This window comes from Malaclemys terrapin, chromosome 11 (assembly GCF_027887155.1).
Source record: "Malaclemys terrapin pileata isolate rMalTer1 chromosome 11, rMalTer1.hap1, whole genome shotgun sequence".
Lineage (NCBI taxonomy): Eukaryota > Metazoa > Chordata > Testudines > Emydidae > Malaclemys > Malaclemys terrapin.
This window is the reverse complement of record NC_071515.1, coordinates 51,652,714-51,678,055: the sequence shown is the minus strand read 5'-3', so window position 1 is coordinate 51,678,055 and position 25,342 is coordinate 51,652,714. Positions and strand designations below refer to the sequence as shown.

The following is a 25,342-nucleotide window of genomic DNA, read 5'->3' as shown; positions in this document are numbered from 1 at the left end:
AAAAGGTACCCAAGAGTGACTGTAGTGCTTTATCATGGGGGCAACTTTTAAAATGAAATCCCTAAATTCAGTAGTACTGAGAGCACAGACAGAGGCTCCTTAGCAGCCATTGTTGGGTTTTTTTAATCTCTTGTTTGCTTTAGAATTCTCTTTGATTTGAGGTAAAGTAACACTATTCCTCCCATTCTGTCACACCACAAGGCTTTGGGGTGTTTTTTCTCCAAAAATTGTGGTGGCAGCACTAAGTGAAAAGTATGAATATTTAATTCTTTCTGTGAATATATTTGCCTTTTCACTTGAATATGGGAATGAAGTTTCCTTTATCCATTTCTGTAATCCATGGTAGAAGACTTTTCATCTGTGTACCCTGTTCAGTACAACATAGAGGGAAATTTCTCTTTACGTGAAAGGTTCATCAGGATCTGTAGAACTAATGCTTCAAATTCAGTTGCTGATGTGCTTGCTTATGAGCCTGTACATGCGTGTGCACCTAGTAACTGTATTCACATACATCGTTCCATTGAGCTCATTTCTGGCAAGCACAGCACTGAGGCAGCTAGGCCTGCCTGGAGCTCAATATAGCACTCCCTTCCTCTCTGGTGAGCAGCAGGAACCCTGCTCTCCTTCCACCAGCAGTGGTTTTCCTATTCCTTTTTCTCTCCATCGACCATAATAGGTCTCCACTCCCTTCTCTTGCTCCCTCTTCACTCACCCAGCCCACTCCATAGCAATAGGCCCTGTGCTTCTTAAGGAGCAGACAAAGCTTCCCAGCAGGACCAGCCCAAAGAGGTCAACATGCACTTCAAGAGGGGCCTGTAACACCTAAATTTAGAGGAAATTTTGAATCAGAACTAAACCTAATGACTGTTCACCATCCGTATTATGGGATGAGGCAACAGCCCTATCTGATCGCTTCCGAACTTTTAGATCCGGATCTGAAGTTGGTAACTGGGAGAACCTCAAAAAAGGATGAAAATGAAAATAAAAGGACAAAATTCCCATGCATCAGGATTTTCATTAGTGAGCCACAATTAAATAAATTTTAATTAAGATATCAGAAATTTATCAGTTGAATTTTTCATTTTCTATCATTTTTGTCACACATATGTTTAAATTTTTTAACCAGAGTTTCATTATTTTATAAATAAATGTTCAGTATAACCATTATGAAAGTGACAACCCATTTAAAATGTAAACTCTATTTACTTTTCTTGAACATTAACTGGTCTTGATAGTAAATATAGACAATACAACAATAACTGCAAGATATTAAGTTTACTGGAAAGCAATCAAACCTGTAGATGCCTGAGTGAATTCATTGACTTAATCAGCAATATAACATCTGATGACTTGGTGGTTCACTTAACTACAATGCCATTATATTTAACAGACCAGCTTTCAAAAGGTCTCATTGCAAATAATATTATTCATCACTCATGACTTTTCCATTCCACAATATTGGCCTTTCTCAACATGTATTACTGTGAAATTAAGAATGGACTTTTCTGACATCTTAATATTGCTTTCAGTTTTTAAGCCATGACTTTGTGTTTATATTTAAACAGTAATGATGGAGGCAAAGGGTAATATGGAGGATTAGTGGCCATCTGGGAGGAACTGATGGCTTGTGGCTGCATTAACATCAGCCAATCATTAATACTCAGGAAGTACCCTGTACTGAGAATTTTTATGATAATATGTGCAAAAAAAAATGTGTGCAGATTTCCTCTCCCCCATCCTGGATTATACTGTTTCGGTTGGTATGTATTGTACAGGAGCTTTTTGAAGAAGCAATGTACTGGCCGAACAAAGGTCTTGAGTCTTCAGCTGAAAAAAATACTCTACTAGACTATGCTGGAATATAACACTTACATCTTAAACCTGGCCCAAGCTGATGGCATGAGGATTGAAGCTGAAAAGGGACAAAGAGGGAGGAGAAAAAGTGGAACAAGCACAAAGAGAACAAGGGTATAACATTATGGTATGTCCAGCCAGGGTTTGGAAATGTCACCCCCTGTTATTGAGGAAAGTTTGTCTACCCATCTTCCTAAAGCTTTACACTTTAGGGTTGTTTTTGGCATTTCATATAATCCTGTGAATCAATGGGACGAGTATGCAAAACAATTCCAAAGGAAAGCCCAGAGAATCGCATGGTGCTGATGGACCATTTTTCAAGTCCTGTGTTTAGTGTCTGGAGGCGCTTGTCTTTTGAGAATAACGTGTGTTTTCTAACTAAACTGACTATTGGAAGGCTATCTAATATTTCATTTCTCTTATCCAAGAGCATTCTGTGCCATTAGTAGCAAAAGTCTACAGGCAAGAAATTCTTAGCAATTCACAGAAAGTTTCTACTTTAAGGACTGAAATGCACTACTTGTCTGTGTGCATAACTTAACATAGTTCTCTCTTGTTCACATACTGCCATAGTAGCACATTTAGTACTTTCATATCTTATTGTGAAATGCAATGCAGTCAATGCACATCAGGCTGTCAAAACAATAATATAAAAAATTAGAAATTTGTGTAATTCCAGGTCTGGTGAATAATAACCTTAGTAAATTCTTCAGGGAAATTTAATATAGTTTTTGGCTCTTCTTTTTGATAGAAGCAGAAAAAATTCTGTTAAATACACTTCTACCTTGATATAACGCTGTCCTCAGGAGCCAAAAAATCTTACCGCGTTATAGGTGAAACCGCATTGTATCGAACTTGCTTTGATCCACTGGAGTACGCAGCCCCACCCCCCCGGAGCACTGCTTTACCGCATTATATCCGAATTCATGTTATATTGGGTTGCGTTATATCGGGGTAGAGGTGTACTTTTGGCTAAAATTCAACCGTTCAATCATCTGAAGGAGTATTTCAAAACAGTTAAAAATAGGCTCTTGTGGTGATCTCTGTGTGCCAGCAAAAAGCATTTCTCTTTCCTTAAAATGTAGTCAACATAGTTGTGGTTTATGCATGTTCCAACCATATCTGTAAAAGCAGAAACTAGAGTTTTTATAGCAGCAGTCTGATTCCCTCTCCTTTGCCTACCCTGTTACTTACTGAGCTTCACACTCTTCATTTTTCTAGTATCTCTTCAATGAGGATATTGAAGAAGATGCATCCTCTTTTACACAGTTCTTATTAAAGAGCCTCCAACTCAGGAACTTGATTTTTCTGGTAGTCTTAGAGTCCAGGACTGTTGACATCTAGGGCATGGTGGAAAGCCCATTCCTTTTCTCAAGTGTTTGCTTAAGAGGTTGATTGGTGAAGGTGAAGAGTGTTTCTTTTCTTGGAAATTTTGTATGGCATAAAATGTATGCCTTGAGACATGTTACATAGGATGAGTGTATACATTTTTTTTAAAAAAAGCTATAATAATGTATTTGAGAGAGTCCTGGAACAGCTTCAAGTGATTCAAGAAAAAGAGGTTATTAAAATAAATATGTTGTTTTTCATAAAACATGAATGTAATTGTTCTGTATTGTTAGGGTAAGTGAATGAGTGAGTTTGCATTTTAATGTTATATGGCTATCATTTTTCAGAAGCCATGTGTTGTCCCATAATAAATAAGAAAAATTTAAAAAATTGTGACACGTATTTCCTAAATCGTATTATTTTTCTGAATAGTCACAGAAAGAGACTTTCTTTGTTCTGTGTTTCTTGAAAAATGCAGTAGAGGGTGGTAAAATTACCCCAAATGTGTGTAAATTTTAACAACTATGAAACATAAAATATCAGCAATTTTGCAAGGTTCATTAAACATTTTATTCACTATGTAGTAAATTCAACAGCTCTTACATATAGGAAGCATACAAAGGATCAGTATTACAAGTCTTAAACAGTAATTAAAAGTAAAAAGGTAAAAGTAATTTTGTTGCTATAGAGCAATAAAGGGTAACAAATAAATTACCATGCAAAAATCCAAGAAGTCGTCTAAATTACGTATACTTAACACACTTTAGATTTGGTCTTAATACTGCAACATATGTAATACAAATGTCTAGAGCAATTGCATTTTCTCATCTTATAGACAATTTTGCTTTCGTTCATGTGTGAGATATTGTCTTCAGTTGCTTCGCTAAAAACATCAGTACAATTCTGAAAAGGATAAAATCACAATGTACCAGCTTGTTAACGTAATTTGCGCACAGTCAAGTGGAAAGATGGTAAATAGTTACATACTCTCACTCTGTTTCCATGTTATTCATCTTGGAAAATGTATCTTTTTCACATTTAAACAGCTGTATTTACTACATGTGTATTCCCAAAGCAACATCTGACAACTATACAAGCAAAAGTGATGTTTTTAGGAAAACATTTCAATCACTAGTATATTTCTAACCATCAGAATGGATTGTAAATGACCTGGAGAAGGCAGAGAATGATTCCTTTGTGTTTATAATTACAGGATCAATAGCAGTTGATTTATTCATCACTCTTTTGATGTGATGCACCTTTAAATAGGAAAAAATACAACATGAATCCTTTTAATCATTTCAGCAATATAAAGTGAAAGGTCTTTAACTTCTGCACATCTATATATAGTACCAAGTGAGTAAAATGTCATTAAATCAAGTGATAAACTGTTCAGAATTAAGACATTGTTAAAGGAGAACTACAGATATTAATGGATTTTAACCTCGGGCTGTGGGAGATACTTTTGAGCTCATGAACCTTGAAACTGTACACTGTAGGATGGGTAGAGTTTACCGAATTACTCTTGCATTCTTGTAAGAAAGATGCTGCTCCCTTGTTGTAGGACTGGTAAAATTTTAAAACTCCAGGATTCTAAGCAGTTGTAGAAAACCGTTCTGAAAATATTTTTCCCTTCACCTGAAATTCTGTGCCCTAACAGTGTCCCATAACTCCTTATTTGGTGACATCACTAACTCTGTTGGACATGTGTGCTGCATTATATATTATACCATCTGGCAGGTGGTAGTAATTGGAAAAGTTAACCTGCCACAAATACTAAGAACGAATATTTGGAAGTCTGGCTGCCATTTATGGTTCCATGATAGTGAATGGTTATTTCAGTTTAGTGAGGGAAAGTAATAATGTCCACTTCAGAACAACATTATTTGTGTAACAACCCTTTGAGAACAGGGAATCATGGTTGGGTCTTTTAGCTTTTATTACTTGGCAACATTGCTATCTGTACATTGCAAGAAGAACTTTGTATGCTGTAATACCTGTACATGCAACTTTACCTTAGAACACCCTATATCCTTTTATACTGTTATCTTCATATATCATTTAAATTTTCTCTTTAATAGTCATATAAAAACTCCACACAGGTTGGTTATGTTTGTTTATGTAACTCTTAGAACAGTACTTTGGTCATCTGGAAGCAAGTTTTTTAAAATATAAAGTAATTATGTTTTTCATTGAATGTGTCATTCACATATGATTATATTAATGTATTTGGGATGAAAATATTAGTTGAAAATTATCAAATATGTCACTTGTCTGAATTTTATTTTCTAGAACAGTTGGTGTCTTTTATTATAGATTGTGATCATTTTCTATTGCACTTTTGGTAATTGAAAATGTGAATTACAGTAAGAACAAGACTAATGATGATACACCCACCATGTGTGTAATGTTACTGTTTTTCTTTAATTTTTTTAAAAGTGAATTTAATACTTATGAAAGTGTGTGTGCTGGAAACTAATCAGTCCTAGTTTATCCACCAAACAAGTTTAGTGTAGGACAAGCTTCCCATATGGACCAGCCTCAACTGCACTAGACTCGAGCATAATTCAGTCTCCATGCCTTCTTTGTTGTACATGACAGTTAGTGGCAATTTGGATGGTGGCTTTTGTGATGTGCTCTAGAAAATCACTTGAATGACTAGCTGTGATGATTTGTGTGATGTACATTGGGAATGGTACTAAGAACACCAAACTTAATTCACATAGGCCTTCAAACAGCTAAAAGATTATAATGACTATCAGTTAGTGTCATGTAATATATTATCAGTTTGTTTAGGATCCTTCTCTAGTGATTTGATCCATAGCAGCATACTACCACAACAGGCTTATAGACTGATAGATTCCAAGGCCAGAGCGGACCATTGTGATAATCTAGAAAGACTTCCTATAATACAGTGGCTCTCAACCTTTCCAGACTACTGAACCCCTTACAGGAGTCTGATTTATAAAAACACGGATATGTGTTTCTTATTGCTTTTGCCATTATAATACCATGATGAAAATATTTGATAGCCTATACAATCTCATTTTAATAGTTCGCTTCAAGTAGTTTTAATCTAGTCTGTTTTTGTTTAAAATCAAATACCAATCATTACTGAAATAATAAAACTTGTATAACAATATCAGAAAAAGGTAAAGGAAATAAACAGTACCGAAATAACCCCTTCAACCATGACATTACATTATGAGGGCATTGGTTGTTAAAGTTATGTTGTGCTTTGCATTGAAATCCTTCCATTTCATACTTCATTGACTGAATTTAGTTATCAGGTTTGTCCACAATATATCTTCAGGGGACAACTGAACATCATATGTTTTTAAGAAAACATTTACTAACTTTTGCAAAGGAAACAATGTTCCTTTCTGAGATACTGCCCTATTTTGCTCACATTTCTTTGGGTTACTCTAACTAAACTACCACCATCCGCACAGATGATAATATATAAAGCCATTTTTTTCATGAACCCTGTAAATTTAAATCATCATTGATGCCCAAATGTATAGTTAATTAGGCCCGCACAGTATTTAGGAAAACAAGGACTAATATGTACCACCTTTCTCCTTGGATTTTAAAGCTCATTAAGCAAATGAATAGCTTGCTGCTCTAAGGCCATGTTGTTTGACTAACTTCCTCAATGATTGCTTCCAAATTATACATAGCTATAAGATCTGCAAAGAACAGTTTCCAGTTCATACAAATTTAGCATGATTCCTGTGGCTCAGCTGGGAGGAGATTCCTTTTGAAGCTCACCTGGCAGAAGAGCTGCTTACTTATCACAAAGCTCCTGGTTTTACTCTCCTGCAATAATGGGCAAGATGTACCACATGGATGAGACAAGCAATCAAGAGAGGTTCTTTGCTCTGGTTTCTAGAGCACACTATGGACTTGTGACTCTAATACGGAAACCAGTGGACTAATAGATTTTTTTTCTATATTTCATACCTGGAAATGTCACCCTTAAATTTTGAAGGTTGTCATTGTGACTCTGTTTTATATAAGTTTTCATGTCAGAGAAGCAATAGAAAGTTTTACAAAGAGTTTTGTTATGATAAGTGTGGGGGAAAGTACATGGATGATATAATGTTTCTTCAGTGCCCTAATTCTGTCATTCTTCTGACTCCTAAATCAAAAAGTAACTTGACTGACTAACCCAGTGTAAATACTAGGGAGATAGCACAAGATATAGTTTTAGTTGTACTGATTTTCTGCAGCATGGTGAGTATTAATAGGGTTACCATATGTCCGGTTTTTCCCGGACATGTCCGGCTTTTCGGCAATCAAACCCCCGTCCGGGGGGAATTGTCAAAAAGCCGAACATGTCTGGGGAAAAATACCGGACGGGCACTTCCTCTCCCGCGGCTGCTCTGCTCCTCCCCTGACTCAGACTTCGGCTCTGTTTAAGAGCCAAGCTGCCCGAGCCAGTGCTACCGGCTTTGGGCAGCCCCCTTGCCTCCGGACCCCAGCCACTGGCCGGGCACTTCTCCTCCCCGGCTCCAGCTGCTCTGCTCTGGCGGGGCAGGGTCTGGAGGCAAGGGGGCTGCCTGAAGCCGGTAGCGCTGGCTTGGGCAGCTTGGCTCTTAAACAGAGCCGAAGAGTCAGGGGAGGAGCAGAGCAGCTGGAGCCCGGGAGGGGAAGTGCCCGGCCGGGGGCGCAGGGTCCGGAGGCATGGGGGCTGCCCGAAGCCCGAGCGCTACCGGCTTCACGGGTTTGCCGGGCAGCCTCCAGACCCTGCGCCCCCGGCTGGGTGCTTCCCCTCCCGGGCTCCAGCTATGCTGGGGAAGCGCCGGCTGGGGGCGCAGGGTCTGGAGGCTGCCCAGCAAACCGTGAAGCAGGTAGCGCTTGGGCAGCCCTTTTCGCGTGGCTGGGAGGGAGGAGGGGGAGTTAGGGCGGGGACTTTGGGGAATGGGCGGAGTTAGGGCGGGGAAGGGGTGGGGGCGGGGTGGGAAAGGGGCGGGGCCGGGGCGCCATGGAGTGTCCTATTTTTTTATTTTTAAATATGGTAACCCTAGTATTAAAATATTATGGACAACAGAGATACATTGCTCTTGTGTGAGAATTATAGCACACCAAGTCAGAAAAGGCCAGTAGACTACAAAAGAGTTTCTCTGCCTGTAACATTAGTTAACATACATTTTCAGATTTAAAACATTTCAAAGAAAATGTTTAAAGAGGAATGTATAAACATGTTCTTAGCTTATCTATAGTAAACAATCATTACCACGTATAGGCCTCGGGACAGGTAAGCATAGGGTGACCAGCTTTTCAAAATGCAAAAAATGGTCGGGGGCGGGGCTCCTGCTTGGGGCCCAAGTCCGAAGCCAGACAGTTGTAAGAGCCACCCAGGGAGCCCGGGCTGATGCGGGGATCCCTGAACTCTCCACCTATCCTGGGTGTGGGACCATAGTATCTGTGTCCAGGGACAGAGCCTTGGGGGGAAGAGGAGCAGCAGGGGGCAGGGTCTTGTGGCAAGGGGGGGCCAAAGGCCCACCTCAGCCCCTCCCCCACCACCACCAAGAAGGGGCTGGCACTGCCCCTGAGCTTCAGGCAGGCATGGATAGGCACTGCAGGGAATCCAGAACAAATGCTGTCCCAGAGTCATTCAGCCTGGGACTTGAAATGTACATTTTGGGACTATCCCGCCCAATTAGGGATGGGTGGTTACTGTAGGTAAGCACTGAACTTGCAGGTAAGCATGTGTTTAAGTGCTTTCTTGAAATCGGGATCACAAAGATGAAAATAGAGCCATAAAATGACTTTACGTTTAGCTAACATTTATCAATATATCTAAAATATTTTGTTAAGTAGCAATGCTGAAAATATTAGAATGAAGTGTCTTGGCTTTGACGACAAGTACTGTTGGTATTATAATATCTGCCCGTGCATGTGAAGTGCACATATTAGAGATGGGTTGAGGAGACTGTATTTTGATTTGGGATTTGCAAAACGCCTCCGGTGAATTTTCTTTACTGAAACCAGGAGTGGCTGGTATTTAGGGTTCCATTATGTGACTTCCCCACCCCCAAATTTTAGAGGACGGGGATAAAAGGTTTTAGTTCCATCCTTCTGTATAATGGGCAAACTGGAGTTTTTTGAAAAATATTCATTTTTAGGTTTCAGTTTTAAGACACTTCCAGTGTTGCTCAGTGCTGGGTCCCATTTTATCCAAGCTTGATGGGTAGGGTCATCGCGCGTGTGTGTGTGTGTGCACTGCATTATTTCTTGGATGCAAATGCTAATTCTTCATATGATTCTATGATTTGGGAAATCTGGTACAAAATTTTATTTGCAGCTTTAGTCTTTTTGCTGATAGTTTTTCCTAGCCAGAATACAGTATTCAAGACCCTATGCCTGAGAATCTGTGTGATTTGTTTTGTTTTGTTTTTTGAGGGGAGCATGGATGGAGGGGGGGAGAGTCTAGAGAGATTCATATCCTACTGAACGGTGAGCTTTCCAGCAATCTTGAAGCTCAATTTCCAGAACTTGATAACCTGTCATCTTGTTACATAGCACTGGAAAATGAATTTATAAAAAGATTATTTTATCTTTTTTCTCTTTGGCAGATGCAAGACAAAAGTCTACCCTGATGAACTCCCAAATACAAGTGTAGTTATAGTATTTCATAATGAAGCCTGGAGTACTTTGCTTCGAACTGTTTACAGTGTTATAAACCGATCCCCACACTATCTGCTTTCTGAGGTTATCTTGGTGGATGATGCCAGTGAAAGAGGTATGACCCTTGCTCTCATTTTCTTATGGATAGCTATAATAATTTGATAGATTTAAAATGTACATATTTTGTTAGTGTCACATTTGAGAACCCTGCAGAACGGATTGTAAATCAATAGAATTTTACCAGTAATGAATTTGACCCCCAACTCTAGAGAGGCGCAGTTTTGATTGTTTCCTGGATTAAGTAGCTCAGTAATAATGGTGTTTTTCAGTGACCATGTTGGACAACTGGTCATAAAGGATTTTAATATATTTGGAAAGGTGCTAAGAAATGGATGTTCCTGTAGCAGTAATTGACAAATATTCTGACTGGAACTGAATGTTTACAGAGAGATTTGTGAGAGCTGTGCCAATATTCCCAATAAAAAATATCATGAAGAATATAGTGTCCCATGTCTCTGTCGCTCATTTCTCTCCTAACAAGGAAATGACTCACCCTTGAGGTTTAAACTTGCTTGAATGTCAGAAGCTCGAACAGTTTCCTCAGATTATTCTTTGGTTTTTGTTTTTAATGTATTTTGTGCCTGAGTTTCACATAGCCTCAATTACTGGTTTAAAAAACTATTTGAGGGTAGAAAAAGCAGTTTTCAGTAACAAAAACTGCTTTGGACAATGTTAATGTTTTAGAAATAAAAAAATGCTAAAATAATGGAACTGTTAAAAAAGCCAAAAAATGTCAGTGTATTTGCTTTGGATGTCAAAATGTTTGCCCAGCACTGCACCAGGAGGACTGCAGGATTTGGAAGCTGTGTTGCCTGATTTCTCTATGGGTTCCAAAACCTATCCCCCGAGGGAAACCTTCAGCAATTACTGCAAGATGCACCTCAAAAATTTTCCTGAGCCTTCTGTCCTCCTCATGGAGGTTTTACCATAGGCAGGTGTGTTACTGTCCTATATCTTCAGCGGTGTAAAAATAAATGCAGGGGAATTTGAAGCTTATTGCACAGTATGAAAGGTACTGTCTTTTTTTAATCCACTGATTAGCTACAGCATCATATCATGTTCAGCATTATATAGCTGTCACATTATATCAGGCACAGGGCTGTGCAATTATTTTGACATGCGAAGCAACTGAATTTTTTTGGCTTTCCCCAGTTCCACATTTTTAGCATTTGTTTTTCCTTCCAAAATATTAAAGTGGTCAAAAGCTGTTTTTGTGACTGAAAACTTCCCTCCATGCAGTATGGCTCCCTTACTGGCATCCTCTACTCTGTGAGGTGTGCCCCATGGAGGGATTGCAGTTACAGAGCTGATGTTTAGTACTGCCCTAAGTAGCATTAGCATATACATGGCTACCCAACTACATATCCCTGTTTCAAAGGATAGAGGGTAGAGGGGAACCGCGGCTCTCTTCCTCACACTCACAATGTGCAGCTGTTACTAAGGGGTTTTGGGGAGGGAGAAATATGTTGCACTGGCTTCTATCTTGCTTCCACTGCTCTGGGTTTTTCCCCCTAGCTGGACTTTTTTGTTGCTCCCTTCCAAATCAGACATCAAAGAGAAGCAAGGTGTCAAAGTACTTAACATGACCCTCATACATAGGGAAATGGTATGTTATGGAAGCTCCCAAACTGCTGAAGAAGCTTATTAAAAGTGGATTTATTTGAAAACTAAACTTAGACTCTACAACAAGGGTCGGCAACCTCTGGCACGCGGCTCGCCAGGGTAAGCACCCTGGCGGGAAGCCACGGCCAGCACATCCTTCGCCCGCGCTGCTTCCTGCAGCCCCCATTGGCCTGGGGCGGTGAACCACGGCCAGTGGGAGCCACGATCGGCTGAACCTGCCAATGCGGCAGGTAAACAAACTGGCCCGGCCCGCCAGGGTGTTTACCCTGGCGAGCCACGTGCCAGAGGCTGCCGACCCCTGCTCTACAACAAAATAGCAAAAACATATATTTAATCAAAGTACACATTTCTAGATTGAATTTACACTCAGCTTTGACTGACCAGTGCTATAAGTAGGAAATTAATCATAATCTTTTCCATTTGAAATCTTTTATTTGCATGGTCTTCTCATGGGACCCATTTAACCAGAACTATATTGCAATCCTAGAATGTGAGCAGTGTCCTAATGTAAGCCTCCATGACCTGGAAACTTATCTCTCATTCTTCAGAAAATTGACAAACATGTCTGTATTTCCTGTATTGTGCTTTCAGGACCTTTGGTCTTTCAATATTTATTCATGAGAATATTGTCCAAGAATTACTCTGAGTGACCAGTATGATGCATTACTGTTCTATTTTGAATCCTCACTGACTGCTGAATCTAGTTTGAACAAAAGTTTTTCTTATGTTTTTAAATTGCATTTGGCAGATTTTCTGAAAGCCTCATTAGAAAATTATGTGAAAAATTTGGAAGTGCCAGTAAAAATTATTAGGATGGAACAACGGTCAGGACTGATCCGTGCTCGGCTCAGAGGAGCAGCGGCTTCTACGGGCAAGGTCATAACTTTCCTGGATGCACACTGTGAATGCACTTTAGGCTGGCTTGAGCCCCTGCTGGCAAGAATAAAGGAAGACAGGTAAGGATGGATATATGTTCTTCTGCCTGATGACAATGCCTACTACACTGCTCTAGCTAAGGGTCTGTCAGAGCTTCCATTATAACCCTTTATTTTCAGTGTGATTATATCTTGGCTATAAAATGAATCTTCTTTGGCCTGAACACACTGAAAACAAGTCATCAACCCGACAACATTTTTTAGTTTAAATAAATGGGTCAGTACTTTTTCTCTTACATTTAATTTCTCAATAAATATTTTTATCAGGTTAAGATGCTTTAATAGTTATTGTATCTTTATTCCTACAGGGTCTCTGTTACTGGAGCTGGTAATAATAGTTAATAAGTGAAGCCTTTTATTTCTGTGGCACCTATCCAATCTTTGGTTGGCAAACTCACCTGCCCCCTTTGTTTGGTTCACGAGTGCTTGTGTATGCGATGCATTCCTCCACTCTCCCCATCTGTTGTCTTCTTGTGAGCTCACAAGCAATTGGAATTTATGCTTATCCTGTCTTCCAAGTGGATGGTGCAATGTGTACCTGCTCAGTTTATGTGCATAAGTGAATCCCCAGTCAAAAACAGAAATCAGAGCCCGAAAGCCTTGCTATCATCACTTTTTGCTATTACTCTAAAAAGCAAATTCCATACACTTGTGTTTCATGTTGAGGAAGCAACTCTGTGTCTGTGTCTGTGAGAGTGAGAATACCTGCTTGCCTGCCTACCTATCTACAAACTCTGTTGTGTTCAAGGCCAAAAAAGACTCTTTGCCTCTATTTGTGAAGCAGATGGACTGCAAGAGATCTCCACAAAATGTTCCTTGAGTGATCCAGAGAGCAGAGGGGCAACAGCAACCAGTTACTACAGCAGCTGCTGGGGTTAAAGATGGGTGGAGTGTCTCCTGTGTTTGGAGGAGGATGGGTGACTGTGGGGAGGAGGGCAGATGTGTTAGAGTAAGGGGACAGGGCTATGCATTGAAGGAAAGAAGCTTCACTGCATCAATTGAATGCTGCAGCAACAACTAAAGAGTTTTTTTCACCCCTGTTTGTGTAGAGAAGGGATATGGGGTTTATGTGGAGCATGTCGCTACAGAGGAGAGGGTATAGGGAAAGGAGATGGGCGGGAATGGTTCATATATGTAGGGAGCAACTGGAGAAACTTTATAATATCAGTTCAGTTTTACTCTTAGGGTAAGAAATGCAGCAATGTCCCTGCAGGGCCGGCTCCAGGGTTTTTGCCGCCCCAAGCGGCGGGGGAAAAAAAAAAAGGCTGTGATTGTGATCGGCGGCGGCAGCTCCACCACGCTGCTTTCTTCTTCGGCGGCAATTCTGCAGCAGGCCTTTCCCTCCGAGAGGGACCGAGGGACCCGCCGTCGAAGAGCGCGACGTGCCGCCCCTTCCCCTTGACCGCCCTAAGCACCTGCTTGCTGATCTGGTTCCTGGAGCCGGCCCTGTGTCCCTGCTTGCTTGAAGGAGGTGGATGTCTGTGCATGGGGATAGGAATCAGCAGTCTGATCTGGTGTTTACTGGGGGTGTGTGTCAAGGCTGCATAACTCACTGTGTAGTGCATCTAAGCTTGCTGCTTCTCGTTTGATGGCCTTCCCCCGTGCATCATCATCTCAGTGACCGCAAGTGCTAGGAGATAATAAAATCACCTGTGTCTGAACCAAACCAATTTAAAGATCATCTTTTTTGCGTGTGAGAGAAGACCACAAATACACAAGAGGCATGAAAGAAAGCTGACTGTTGCACCCTTATGGATGCCGTTTACTATAATATGCTTTACTAATTGTTTACAATAATTTGTGCAGCTGTTATTGGAGTGTTAGGGAAATGCACAATCTTTTAAATTGTGGTGCTCTAATTGCATCTTATTCTAATGTTTCACTAATGTATAGGGGATTTTTACACTTTACTTTTTGACCCATATGTTATAAACAATGTTAAAAATTATGAACTGATAAAACATCAAGCATAGCAAAGAGAAAAACTATCTCACTGGGGATAAAATAACATATGGCACCCGTTGCAGAAAAGTTAAAGCTATGTGGTACAGAGGTCCGCTTGGCACAACAGTAGCAAAATTTAGGTGTATTTCAAAATCTGTCTGGCTCAGTTGTGGGGTTTCTCTTTAGCTAGAGCCCATACTGATACAGAGGACACTGAGAAACAAGTTGTTACTCTGCATAGTTTCAAGCAAATACACAGATTATGCTGTGTATGCACATTATATAGTCTGTACCATGTTTGGCCTTCTAAGCTGATATTTTGTTAACATGGACATCAGCTTGAAAGTCAATTAAATCACTCTATTATAGAATATTGAGCAATGGAAATATGTACAAAAGCCCCAGAAAAATACTTGTACAGAGTAAGTGATGAAATGATAATGAAATGTTTCATTAAGGTTTCAGGTTTTATTCCAAATTCATGACAGATTTGCTGAGGTTTGAGTGAACCTAGATGAATTTTTGACCTAACCTGCACCAACTTAATGCGTTTGAATGGAAACTGTGGGGACCCCCTAGTTGGTTACCATGAGCTAGTCCTGAAATCTAGTAGCTTAAAGCTGGGCTGTGATTTGAAATTGGGAGGCTAAACTTGGAGTGAAACTCAGGAAGTGCAAGCCTATGTAAACAGAAATGGGGGGAAAAAAGGGTTTGCAAAAAAAAATCTGACAACTAGAGAATTAATTTTGCATAATCTTGTTTCCAAATAAAAACTCTAGCGTGGGTCTTGATTTGTATGCAGAGAAGCCTCAACAGAAAGGGATCTCTAGCATATTAATATGCATTAAAATTGAAATTTCTTATTTTAATAAATATTTTTTCTTATAGAAAAACTGTTGTCTGTCCAATCATTGATGTGATCAGTGACGATACATTTGAATACATGGCTGGGTCAGACATGACATATGGAGGGTTTAACTGGAAGCTTAATTTTCGCTGGTATCCTGTTCCTCAGAGAGAGATGGACAGAAGGAAAGGAGACAGAACCTTGGCTGTAAGGTAAGGAGACTGGGCAAAGGATGCTATTGTATTATCTTTAACTAAATTGCATAATTGTGAGCATTGCGGTATTTTATTTGTGGGTAATCATTTTTAATTATTAATACTTTACTGAAATTAAAATGTATACATATCCAAAAAGCATAAAGGTGTGGTACACCTTTTAGATTAAAACAATAGAAGACCATTTTCTCACCTATTCACAGCACTGCAATATAGTTATCAGAATTGAGCAAATGCCTTAAAGCTCTTCTATGAGTATTCAATAAAATAAAAAATGAATTTGTTTGGATGTGTTTGTCCACTTTGTATTAATTTTCTTCAAATATTCTAGTGAAGAAGTTTATTGGCTAGCATGTTCATGAAAACAATGAATTTTAAGCTATTATTAGAAAGCACTTGTGGAGAATAACTTCTGAACTTGTAAAATTCAAATATTTTCCCTAGAAACTTGATTCTAAAATTTATGCTCTTCTAGTCAGGGAACAGAATTGATACTTACAGTACGTGTCCTATCAAATCTAACAAACATCTCTCATATTCTAGTATTGACTACTGTCAATGAATTGTTCATGATTGATCTACAGACTAAGAATTAGTTGTAAAAAGTATTTGGTGACTCACTTTAACACATTTGAGAAACTTGCTATCAGCTTGTAGAAAATTTGTGAACAGAAAAAAAAAGTGACATTCATTGAGGAAATTATTTGCTATGGATTATTTGCTCAACTCTAATAGCTATAATGGTCCTCATGACAGTGAAGGTATTGAATATGAAGGTATTGAAAAGCTGAAACAATGATTTCAAACATGTTCGAGGCATAATGCTGGATTGGGAATTTTCCCGACTTCATGTCGCATGACAGTGTGTAACAGGCAGATAAAGAGAGAGCCAGCTCAGATTGAAATAGTTCACAATGCAGCCAAAAGAAAGGTTTCCAGACAAGACAATGGATAATAAAAGAAATTTTCATGATTATGTACGTCTGAAAGGGCAGAAATCTATAATTCTATGTTCTTCAGAGTCTTGGGTTTTTGTGGGTTTAGGTTTTCTAATATATTTCTGCTTGACAATGAAGTTATCAGGAACCATCTTTTCTTCCACTTATTTATTAGGAAAAACTACAGAATCTTGGTATGTAGAACATAAGGACTAAATGCTTTCGCACAGCTGAGAGGGGGAGGGTCAAAGGTGGCTTTCTGACACCTTTCTGTCCCCTCAATCTGAGTCCAAATTGCACCTTGCTGCAGCCAACCTCCAAGGGTCTATTCTTCAGAATAGCCGGTGCATTGACCACACCTGTGAGTAGACTGTTATGCCAGGGCCAGGAGAGGAGGGGTAGGGCCGGCTATTGCTGCTCTGGCGACTCCTCCATGCCGGTTGCCTGTATTTAAGGGGGCCAGGATATGGCTCTTAAGTCTTTGACTAGAAAGCATGTGCCAAATTCTGTTTGGAAATTGCTTTGGGGAATTGGACGCTGGGCAGTATATAATCGCCCTATTTAAACTGCCAGCAATTTTTGATCATTACCACAACATGGTATTGGGGATACCACAATTATTGCCTATTTCTAGTGTAAGGTAAGAGTACCATGGGTACCATAGGTGATAAATGTTGACTTTTAAAATAATTACCACTGTAAATGTTAGCCATGCTTCACATTTAGGGCTTAATGCTTTCCAGCGCTGCTGGGTGTGGCATGGACTCGGGGATGGCTGTCAGGGAACTGATTCTGGCTCTGAGCTTTGGGGCTGGAAGTAGCTCCAAGAATCAAAGTTAAGATGCTTCTTGGCAGCAGTAGCACGTGCCAATGATGGTTCCTTTATGGATCCTACAGCAGTAGAGAAGTACGGGGCAGAGCAAAGCTTAACCAGGTGCCATCCCCATCCATAATGTACCGGTACCTCCTTCCCGGGAAGGGGGTGTGGAGATCAGAGGTTCAGGGCCTGACTGCAGTGCAGACGTGCCTCTGTCTGGTGAATTTTCTTCTGGGTGTTTGCAGCTGAATTACAGCTCCTTTTGTAGCACCTAAATGGTGCAGAAGGGCTATAACTCAGCTGGAGATTCTGGCCCATAATGTGGACTTGTAAATGACCTGTGTGTAGTTAAAAGGTATTCCACAGAAATGTTCTAGAAATGTATACATACTGTACAGTATATAGTGTACACACACACACACACACACACACACACACACACACACAGCTATTGATGGACTGGCCACGAGCAAATATTGTCCCAAAGAGCAAAATTAGAATGGTGAGGGAAATACACCACAAGTAAGGAAACTATCTTCCCCCGGGTCAAATTTTACTGCTATCATCTGCAAAGCCCCTCAATAGCTGTTTCACGAATGCTGAGATGTTTGTGTAAAATCCCAAGGGTTAATTCTTACCACTACCCCACTGGCTCAGCCTCTCTTTCTCCTCACCTGGTGGCTCCATCCTCCATGCTCCTCCTGTCCTGGCTCTTTGTTCCCTCACATCCCTGTGTGGTGCTTTGTGTGTCAACCTCCAGACAGCAAATGTGAAAAATCAGACAGGGGGTGGGGAGTAATAGGAGCCTACATAAGAAAAAGACCGCAAAATTGGGACTGTCCCTATAAAATCGGTTTCAGAGTAGCAGCCGTGTTAGTCTGTATCCGCAAAAAGAACAGGAGTACTTGTGGCACCTTAGAGGCTAACAAATTTATTAGAGCATAAGCTTTCGTGGGCTACAGCCCACTTCTTTGGATGCATAGAATGGAACGTATATTGAGGAGATATATATACACATACAGAGAGCATGAAAAGGTGGGAGTTGTCTTACCAACTCTGAGAGGCCAATTAAGTAAGAGAAAAAAACTTTTGAAGTGATAATCAAGATAGCCCAGTACAGACAGTTTGATAAGAAGTGTGAGAATACTTACCAATTTATAGATTGGTCCTGAGCCAAAATTAGTCAACGGATTTTAATTTAAAAAACTCCTTTTATTAAAATAAAAATCCTGTAGAGGTCGGGAAGAAACAGAATAAGACACTTATTTGGCAGGTGCTTTCTGTTTTTAGCTGAGGTTGCTTGAAATGTTAAAAGTAGGCCTGTTGGAGATAATTAGTGAGCAAAGTAATGTATCACATTATGATACTACATAAATTATAGTGTGTGGGTTTATTTTGATTTAAAAACAAATTATTAACTCCTAGACATGTATAAAAATTCACAAACAATTGAATTTGTAATACGTTAAAATTATATTAAAATAATATTAACCTGCCTAAAATCCTCCCCAGCTTCAAAACAAAACATTCACCAATTATCCACCTCATTCCCCTCCTTCCTGTGCCTTGGGGGAAAAACTGGGATGACAAGTGAGTCTTGCAGCTTGTTTTGATGGCCACCTGATCAGTATACCAGGAGAAGTGAGTTTCAGAGGCAAGTGCCCTTATCAAGAACACCTACCACCAGTTACTCCTATTTAAACTAAGCAAATGTTAGCTCAGACACCACAGGTGAGCATGGCTGCTGTGACATCCTATGTGGGGGAAAGGCTGTCTCAAGTAGCCAGGACCCTCACCCCATTCTTTTTTTCATAAGTCAAAATAGCATATGAAACTGGAAATCAGCTGGCAGTTAGTGCATGTCCTGAGCACAGGTACAGTGGGCTTCCTATAGGAAATAACATTTAATTAGTGATCTGTTGTGTTTGATGATATTTGCAATTTCCAAATAGCTTTTAAAACATAGCCTCATATGGCGCTCACTGCAATAAATCAACCTGGAGGTGTCAAAGACATGGATAATAGTAACAAGGTCTGAATCCAAAAGAAAATGATTCAATATTCTAGCCAAGCCGAAAGTGTTTTTGGCAACCACTAGTACTTCAGAAGCCACTGGGGATCCAAAAAACAACAACAAAAAAAGGACCCTCATACTGCAAATCTTAGCAACAAACCATTTCTTCTGGTTGATTTTTCCATTCTATAAGCATCTGGGTTAAGTACTGTGAGTGTGTATCTATATCTGTTTTTCTGTCCAACTGATTAAATAGGTGTTTATAACACCACTGACTTTTATGTTTTCTTGAATGTGTGTATAAGAGTCATTGCATCCAAGTTCTGCTCTTTGGCACACTGAAAGTTAAGGGGGTTGTACACACATAATTGAAAGAAGAATGTTACCTAGAGTATCTATTATCTATAATAAGTTAATATTGGTCATCACCTACCTTTCCCTTTTTATATTCAGTAGGAACATGCATACACTCTAGTATAAAATATGAGTTGCTTCGTAAAGATCTTTACCACCTTTAGTAAGAAAGATCTGGATAATTCACTCATAAGTCACCCAACTTGCTCATGAAGATAAGTCTTAGCAGAGCTCAGTCATCTTGTATTTTGTGTATATAAATCCTGATAAGTTGAACATGAAATTTACTGTAAACTCTAACCAATAGAATTTATCTGGTTCTTTTTCTTCAGTCGATGGAAATAAGCGCTAGACTTACTTGCTTTGTTTGCCCTAGAATTACAGGAAACTGTTTTATGAAATTTAATTTTATAAGATGATTGGGGAGGTGAAGCAACAGAAATATCTGCCTTTGCTGGAGTTTCTAGAATTTACTGTAAATGGTTAATTAATTCAATGACTGTTGTAAAAGCCCACAGATAATTGTCATCCAATACAGTTGTAAAGAGAACTTTTAGTGTAAACTATAACTGAAAAAGAAGCTCCGTCAGATAGCTTTAAAAAACAAATCACCTGCAATGAACAGTAGCTGTGGGAATTCATAAGCTTTTATTTTATATTAATTAATGATGCTTAGTGTAGCAAACAAAGATTCAGAATTCAGTTACAGCAAATTTAAAACACCCATATCCTATGTACAGTCACTGCTGTCACTATTCTTCACAAAGGTGTCCCTATGATTTTGATCCCATATTTTTCTCCTTTGTTTCCAAAACACTGCTCCAGTATCCTTGTTCCCATTCCTCCTCACCATAGAGTCAGGAAGTCTACCTAGGTAGGTTTTTATAAGGTAACCATAGTATATTATCTCTTCCAATAATAATTTTGCACTTACATTATGTATTTCACCCAAAGAACTCTTAGCACTTTTACAAAGGTGACTACTACCCCCAGTTTTCAGGTGGTAAGTGACCTACCTAAAACCACACAGCCAACCTGGAATAGAATCCACTCACTCAACCTGCTGTCCTCTACGCTATCTACTAAGCTGTGTTACTTTGTTCATGATTCCAAAGAATTCTCCATTTCTCTTTCAGCTGGGGAGAGAGGTTTGCACTGGGACAAAAACATTTTTGGATAATAAGAACCAACCAAGCAACGTTCTACCAAAATTCAAACAGAGAATTGAATCAGAACCTATTCTAAAGTTCAGGAAGAATTAGCTGGATTTTTCTCAGGCTTGGTTGTTATCTTGTTTTTTCCACAGATGTAATTATTTTAGTCTGTAACAAAAGCACCACAACTCCAAGAGACAATCTGTGACTAAAATTACAGAGTGAGGAGGAAAAAGGGAGGGAGAGGGAGAGGGGAGGTGGGGGAGAGAGGGAGAGGAAATCCCCAACAGCAGATTGATTTCCAAAGCCAAAGTAGTTTAGACAAACATTGCACTTGGGGATTCTCCCTAGAACCAATTGGAATCTTCACACCTTTGAAGGTTTTTCCATCATTTGGTCTCTTGCAGAAATCAAACCTGGACTGTGATTGATCATTCTTCAGTGTTTGAACCCAAATATTGTCTGGGCCCAGGCAGCCTGTGGAAGTTACTGCAGGACACTTCCTTTAGAAGGGTGCTTTGTTTATCTGAAATAGAATAAGATGTAAGGACTGTCAATCAATATATGTCTTAATTAAGCTCCTACTTAACCCCAAAGTTTTTATCCTGCTCCCATTTAAGTAAATGGCAAAACTCCCATTGACTTTCACTGGAATAACCTTAGGCCCAGTAGAGCCACAATAGATTATCAGACCTTTTCAAAATGCTTTATTTTTATACATACACATAGAGATATACACAGTCCCCTCTTCCATGAGTACAGAGATTCCTAAGGCTGCAGAACCAGTGGGGTTAAGCTATGTAATGGGAGAGAGGGTGACTGGATGCTACGGGTACATAAGAGGAGAAAAGTCCCTGCCAGCCATAGAACCCTTCTCCAACTGAGCTCCCTTAATGGTTGTGCACAAAGAATGGAAGGGGTGTGGCTGGAGGACCCACTAGTATGTAGATCTTCTGCCCTGCAAGTGGGAGGTGTGATCATGTATGGCCCTCTGTAGCTTGCTCCAGCCATCAGGCTTCAAACTACAGCCACATTGCATGCATTACACCAAGGGATGTCTATTCCTTTGTTTTCCAACATTTTCTCTGACAGCAATTGATTTCACTCCACTGAAGACTGCAACCAACATGGTGGTTATAAAACTAGCAGCCATTGGCTGAAAGGATATAGTGGACACTAGGAGGAGTTGTGAAATCAAAAGACAATGGGAGCATGTTTGAGGGGAGGTTATAGGAACTTCCAAACCACTATTCTTTTTTAGCTCTAGATGACAAAATGGAAGAACTACAAATCAGAGCTTTATGTAACTAATTACAGCCATCAATCCAACATCTATCTGTGATTAATTAAAATGGAGTAACAAACACCCCAGGGAATTTTGAACCATGCACTTTTGTCAGGTTGTTGTATCCCACCACTGCCCAAAGAATATGAGAGAGAGAGAGAGAGGGTTAACCAAATCACATACTCTTGCTAAGCAGAACTATTTCCTTAATATTTTCCTTTAAATAGCCTTGCAGACCTCACTGTGTCTTTGAGAAAGTTGATTCCTCCTCCTGTCAGTGTGCCAACATATTATCATGCTTCAGGCAACAGAATACTGTCTGTGCTGAGAACAGTTTAAACGCAGCTTGTGTCTTCATACCTACAATGTCAAAAATACCAGCTGTTTTTGTGCTGTGCCCGTTAAAGCTGTCCACGCCAGTCCATCTTTACTGGATATCACCATATTCATCTTCCTTCTTAAAAGCTCAGTTCACTAGGTGCTAAAATTTATTGAGTCACTCTTTATTTTGACGTTTTTGTTTTCTTCCTAAGCATTTTATTATTATGCCAACTACTATGAATAAAAATAAAAGAATATATACAGAAAGTAGAGCGCATACCTTGTTTATCCTTTTCTCATTCTCCATCCCAACAACTGAATGATGTCTGATACTAATAGGAACCTATATAAATAGATTCCTTATTCCAGATTACATATAGATAATGTTCTTATTTATTTTACATACCCTAAGGTGGGGTATAGTTTGCATTTTTGGCTGTGTGTTGAGGCAGTCAACAAGGATGCCAGCTGGTGAAACTGTAGTTCTGTTTTTTGGGTTGTGGAAACCTTCTCACTAATAATTGGATTGAGACCACCAAATCATATGGGATAGAGTGGTACAGCCATAAAATGGAAAGGACTGTTGGTCATGCTAAACTGGGCTAAAGTTGAACTAATGACTTGAGAGCTTTGTTTCATTCATAATTCCTAGTACCACAGGAAATGATGACTTGTCCACATTCCCTCATGCAGTCCCTCATGTTGCTAAATGTGATTCATATAATTTGCAACTGTAAAATATGTTGTATGCAGTGTTGTTGTAGCCATGTTGGTCCCAGGATGTTAGAAAGACTCATTGGATGTAGTAATATCTTTTCTGGGGCCAACTTCTGTTTGTGAAAGAGACAAGCTTCAAGCTGAAACAGAGCTCTTCTTCAGAGCTCTGTGTGGAGCTTGAAAGCTTGTCTCTTTCTCCAAGAGAAGTTGTTTCAGTAAAAGATACAATTTCACCCATCTTGTCAGTGTAAAAATATGTAACTCATCAATTGCCACTTAGAATTCTTGGAGCCAAAGTTAAATATAACGGGTAATACTCTGTGCTGCTCTTCTGAAAGGTACAGCACAGATTTCACAACCAGGATCAGGGGGGCGTAGAGCAGCTTTAAGCCCCCTTTCCTCTCTCCCAGTTCTAGGCTGCTCCAGGGCTTGAGGAGACACCCAACATAACTTGGACAGCCCTGGAAGCCTTATCTAATTTTTGGCAGCTCCCCTATGGACCACAGTGCTGCCTAGAATCTCTGCAGCCTCCCCACCAGCATGCCTCTCTGTCCCTATGCCCTAGCTTGCAAGGTGATCATTGGGAGGCAGTATTCCACAGGCCCTGCACTGACTGAATCATCCCTCATCAGGATATGGGGCTTTTAGGGTGCTTTTATGCTGTGTTGCTCCTTTTACCCAGCATCAAGGAGCCAGATCTTCTTCCCTGGTCTATCTCAGTGGGTTGGCAAAAAACGAACAAATCAAAAAAGCCAAATAAGACCAGAAAAGACCAAACCAAATAAGACCAGAAAAATAAATCAGAATATACTACCTTTACTCTTAAACAATCAACACCTAACATGCACAATGCACTGATAATCACATAGTGGGCAGCAGCTGAATTTCAATGAGGATCAATAAGACTTTATTCTTTCTATTATCGCTATTTTAGTTGTTTTTATAATGACAGTGGCACAGCTATTTGTTTATGTAACAAGTTCAATTTACATAGTTGATAATAGTTTTGGCTGTCATGCTTTATTGATGTGTATGTAAATTTCATAGGAGGCCTGTACGCTATTCAGTAGTTTCAGTTTGTAAGGATTGAGGTGAACATTGCTTACAGTTTTGATCTCTGTGCATTTGCACCCACGACCCTGCCATCAAATTTCAAAAGCCCCACAAATCTCAAAGTAAAACTCAGTTGAAACTGCCAAGAGTCACTTGCTTTCACAATGAAGCTGCAAAACTGAAAATTTTCACATGATTTTGATGCAAAACATCAGGGCTTAATATTGCAATCTCATGCAAAAATGAGTAATTCTACTTATGTGAAACCAATGGGACTACTCATTTCAGTAAAATAATCTCCTATATGTGTGTTTGCAATATAGGGCTCATATGTTGGCCCACATTTGTTCATGCCTTGCTACATGCAGGTTTGTGCAAAACATTTGTGAATCTTGGTGATCTCCTGATGAATCTGGTCAGTTTCAAATATGTAAATAAAACCCAGCAAACATAGTGATTTTAGGTTTCAATGCAGTGATTTTACACAGAAATAGAGGTCTTTAACTAGCCACTAATATAATTGTCATTTAAAGCTAATATTTTTGAATTGGTAAGCACTCTCTAAAATATAATGTGAAGTGTATGCAAATTACAGGAATTTTTGTTTTTTTCTCCTGCTTGATGATAGTCACCTACAGTATTACAATATCGTACAGTGAAATGCCCCAGTCAGGTAGGGGGCCATAGCCAAAAATCATTACCATCTGTTCAGTTTCATTATTGTTCCTCATTATAGCTCAGAGGGTCAATGATGATATTTGTGGCAGAAATATAGCAAGGTTGAGGGCAGTTAAGCGGCTTTGAGACCTAGGAAGGCTTAACTATACCGAAATGCCAGACAGTTAATTATCTGAGCTTGCAGTGTAGAGAGCATGGGGAGAAAAATACACCTATGAAATGGAGGTAAATGCAGAAGTTCAATATCATTTGGTTGCTCTTCACTGAACTATGCTATCTTATTAGGAGTTATGATAGTAAGCTCTGGCAGAAGAGGAAATAATTATGCAAAGGCAAATACTCTGTGGTATCAGCTGTATATGTCATGCAAAATATATGTATAGGTATATAAAGTAACATGGAGGATTTCAAGGAAATCTCTTAGCAGTGTAGCTCCACTGGCACTAGCAATGGTGGGAGTGCTAGTATAGACCAGTAGCCAGCTTTCTTTACCACTGGAACAGTTAGAAAGGGGTGGCTATTGCACACTAGTGCGCCCATTGTTATTAAACACCAGGGAAATTGTGCTGGT

The 25,342-nt window shown here is 39.6% G+C and overlaps 1 protein-coding gene across 2 annotated transcripts in view; it reads left to right on the top strand.

Annotated features, from left to right (window-relative positions):
• GALNT13 (polypeptide N-acetylgalactosaminyltransferase 13) overlaps positions 1-25,342 on the top strand; it is a 340,614-nt gene that overhangs the window by 164,043 nt on the left and 151,229 nt on the right. For both annotated transcript variants that reach the window (XM_054044511.1, XM_054044510.1), the window contains exons 4-6: positions 9,765-9,931; positions 12,248-12,455; positions 15,267-15,437. In XM_054044511.1, the coding sequence (XP_053900486.1) occupies positions 9,765-9,931; positions 12,248-12,455; positions 15,267-15,437 (546 nt within the window). The remainder of the gene's footprint in view (positions 1-9,764; positions 9,932-12,247; positions 12,456-15,266; positions 15,438-25,342) is intronic.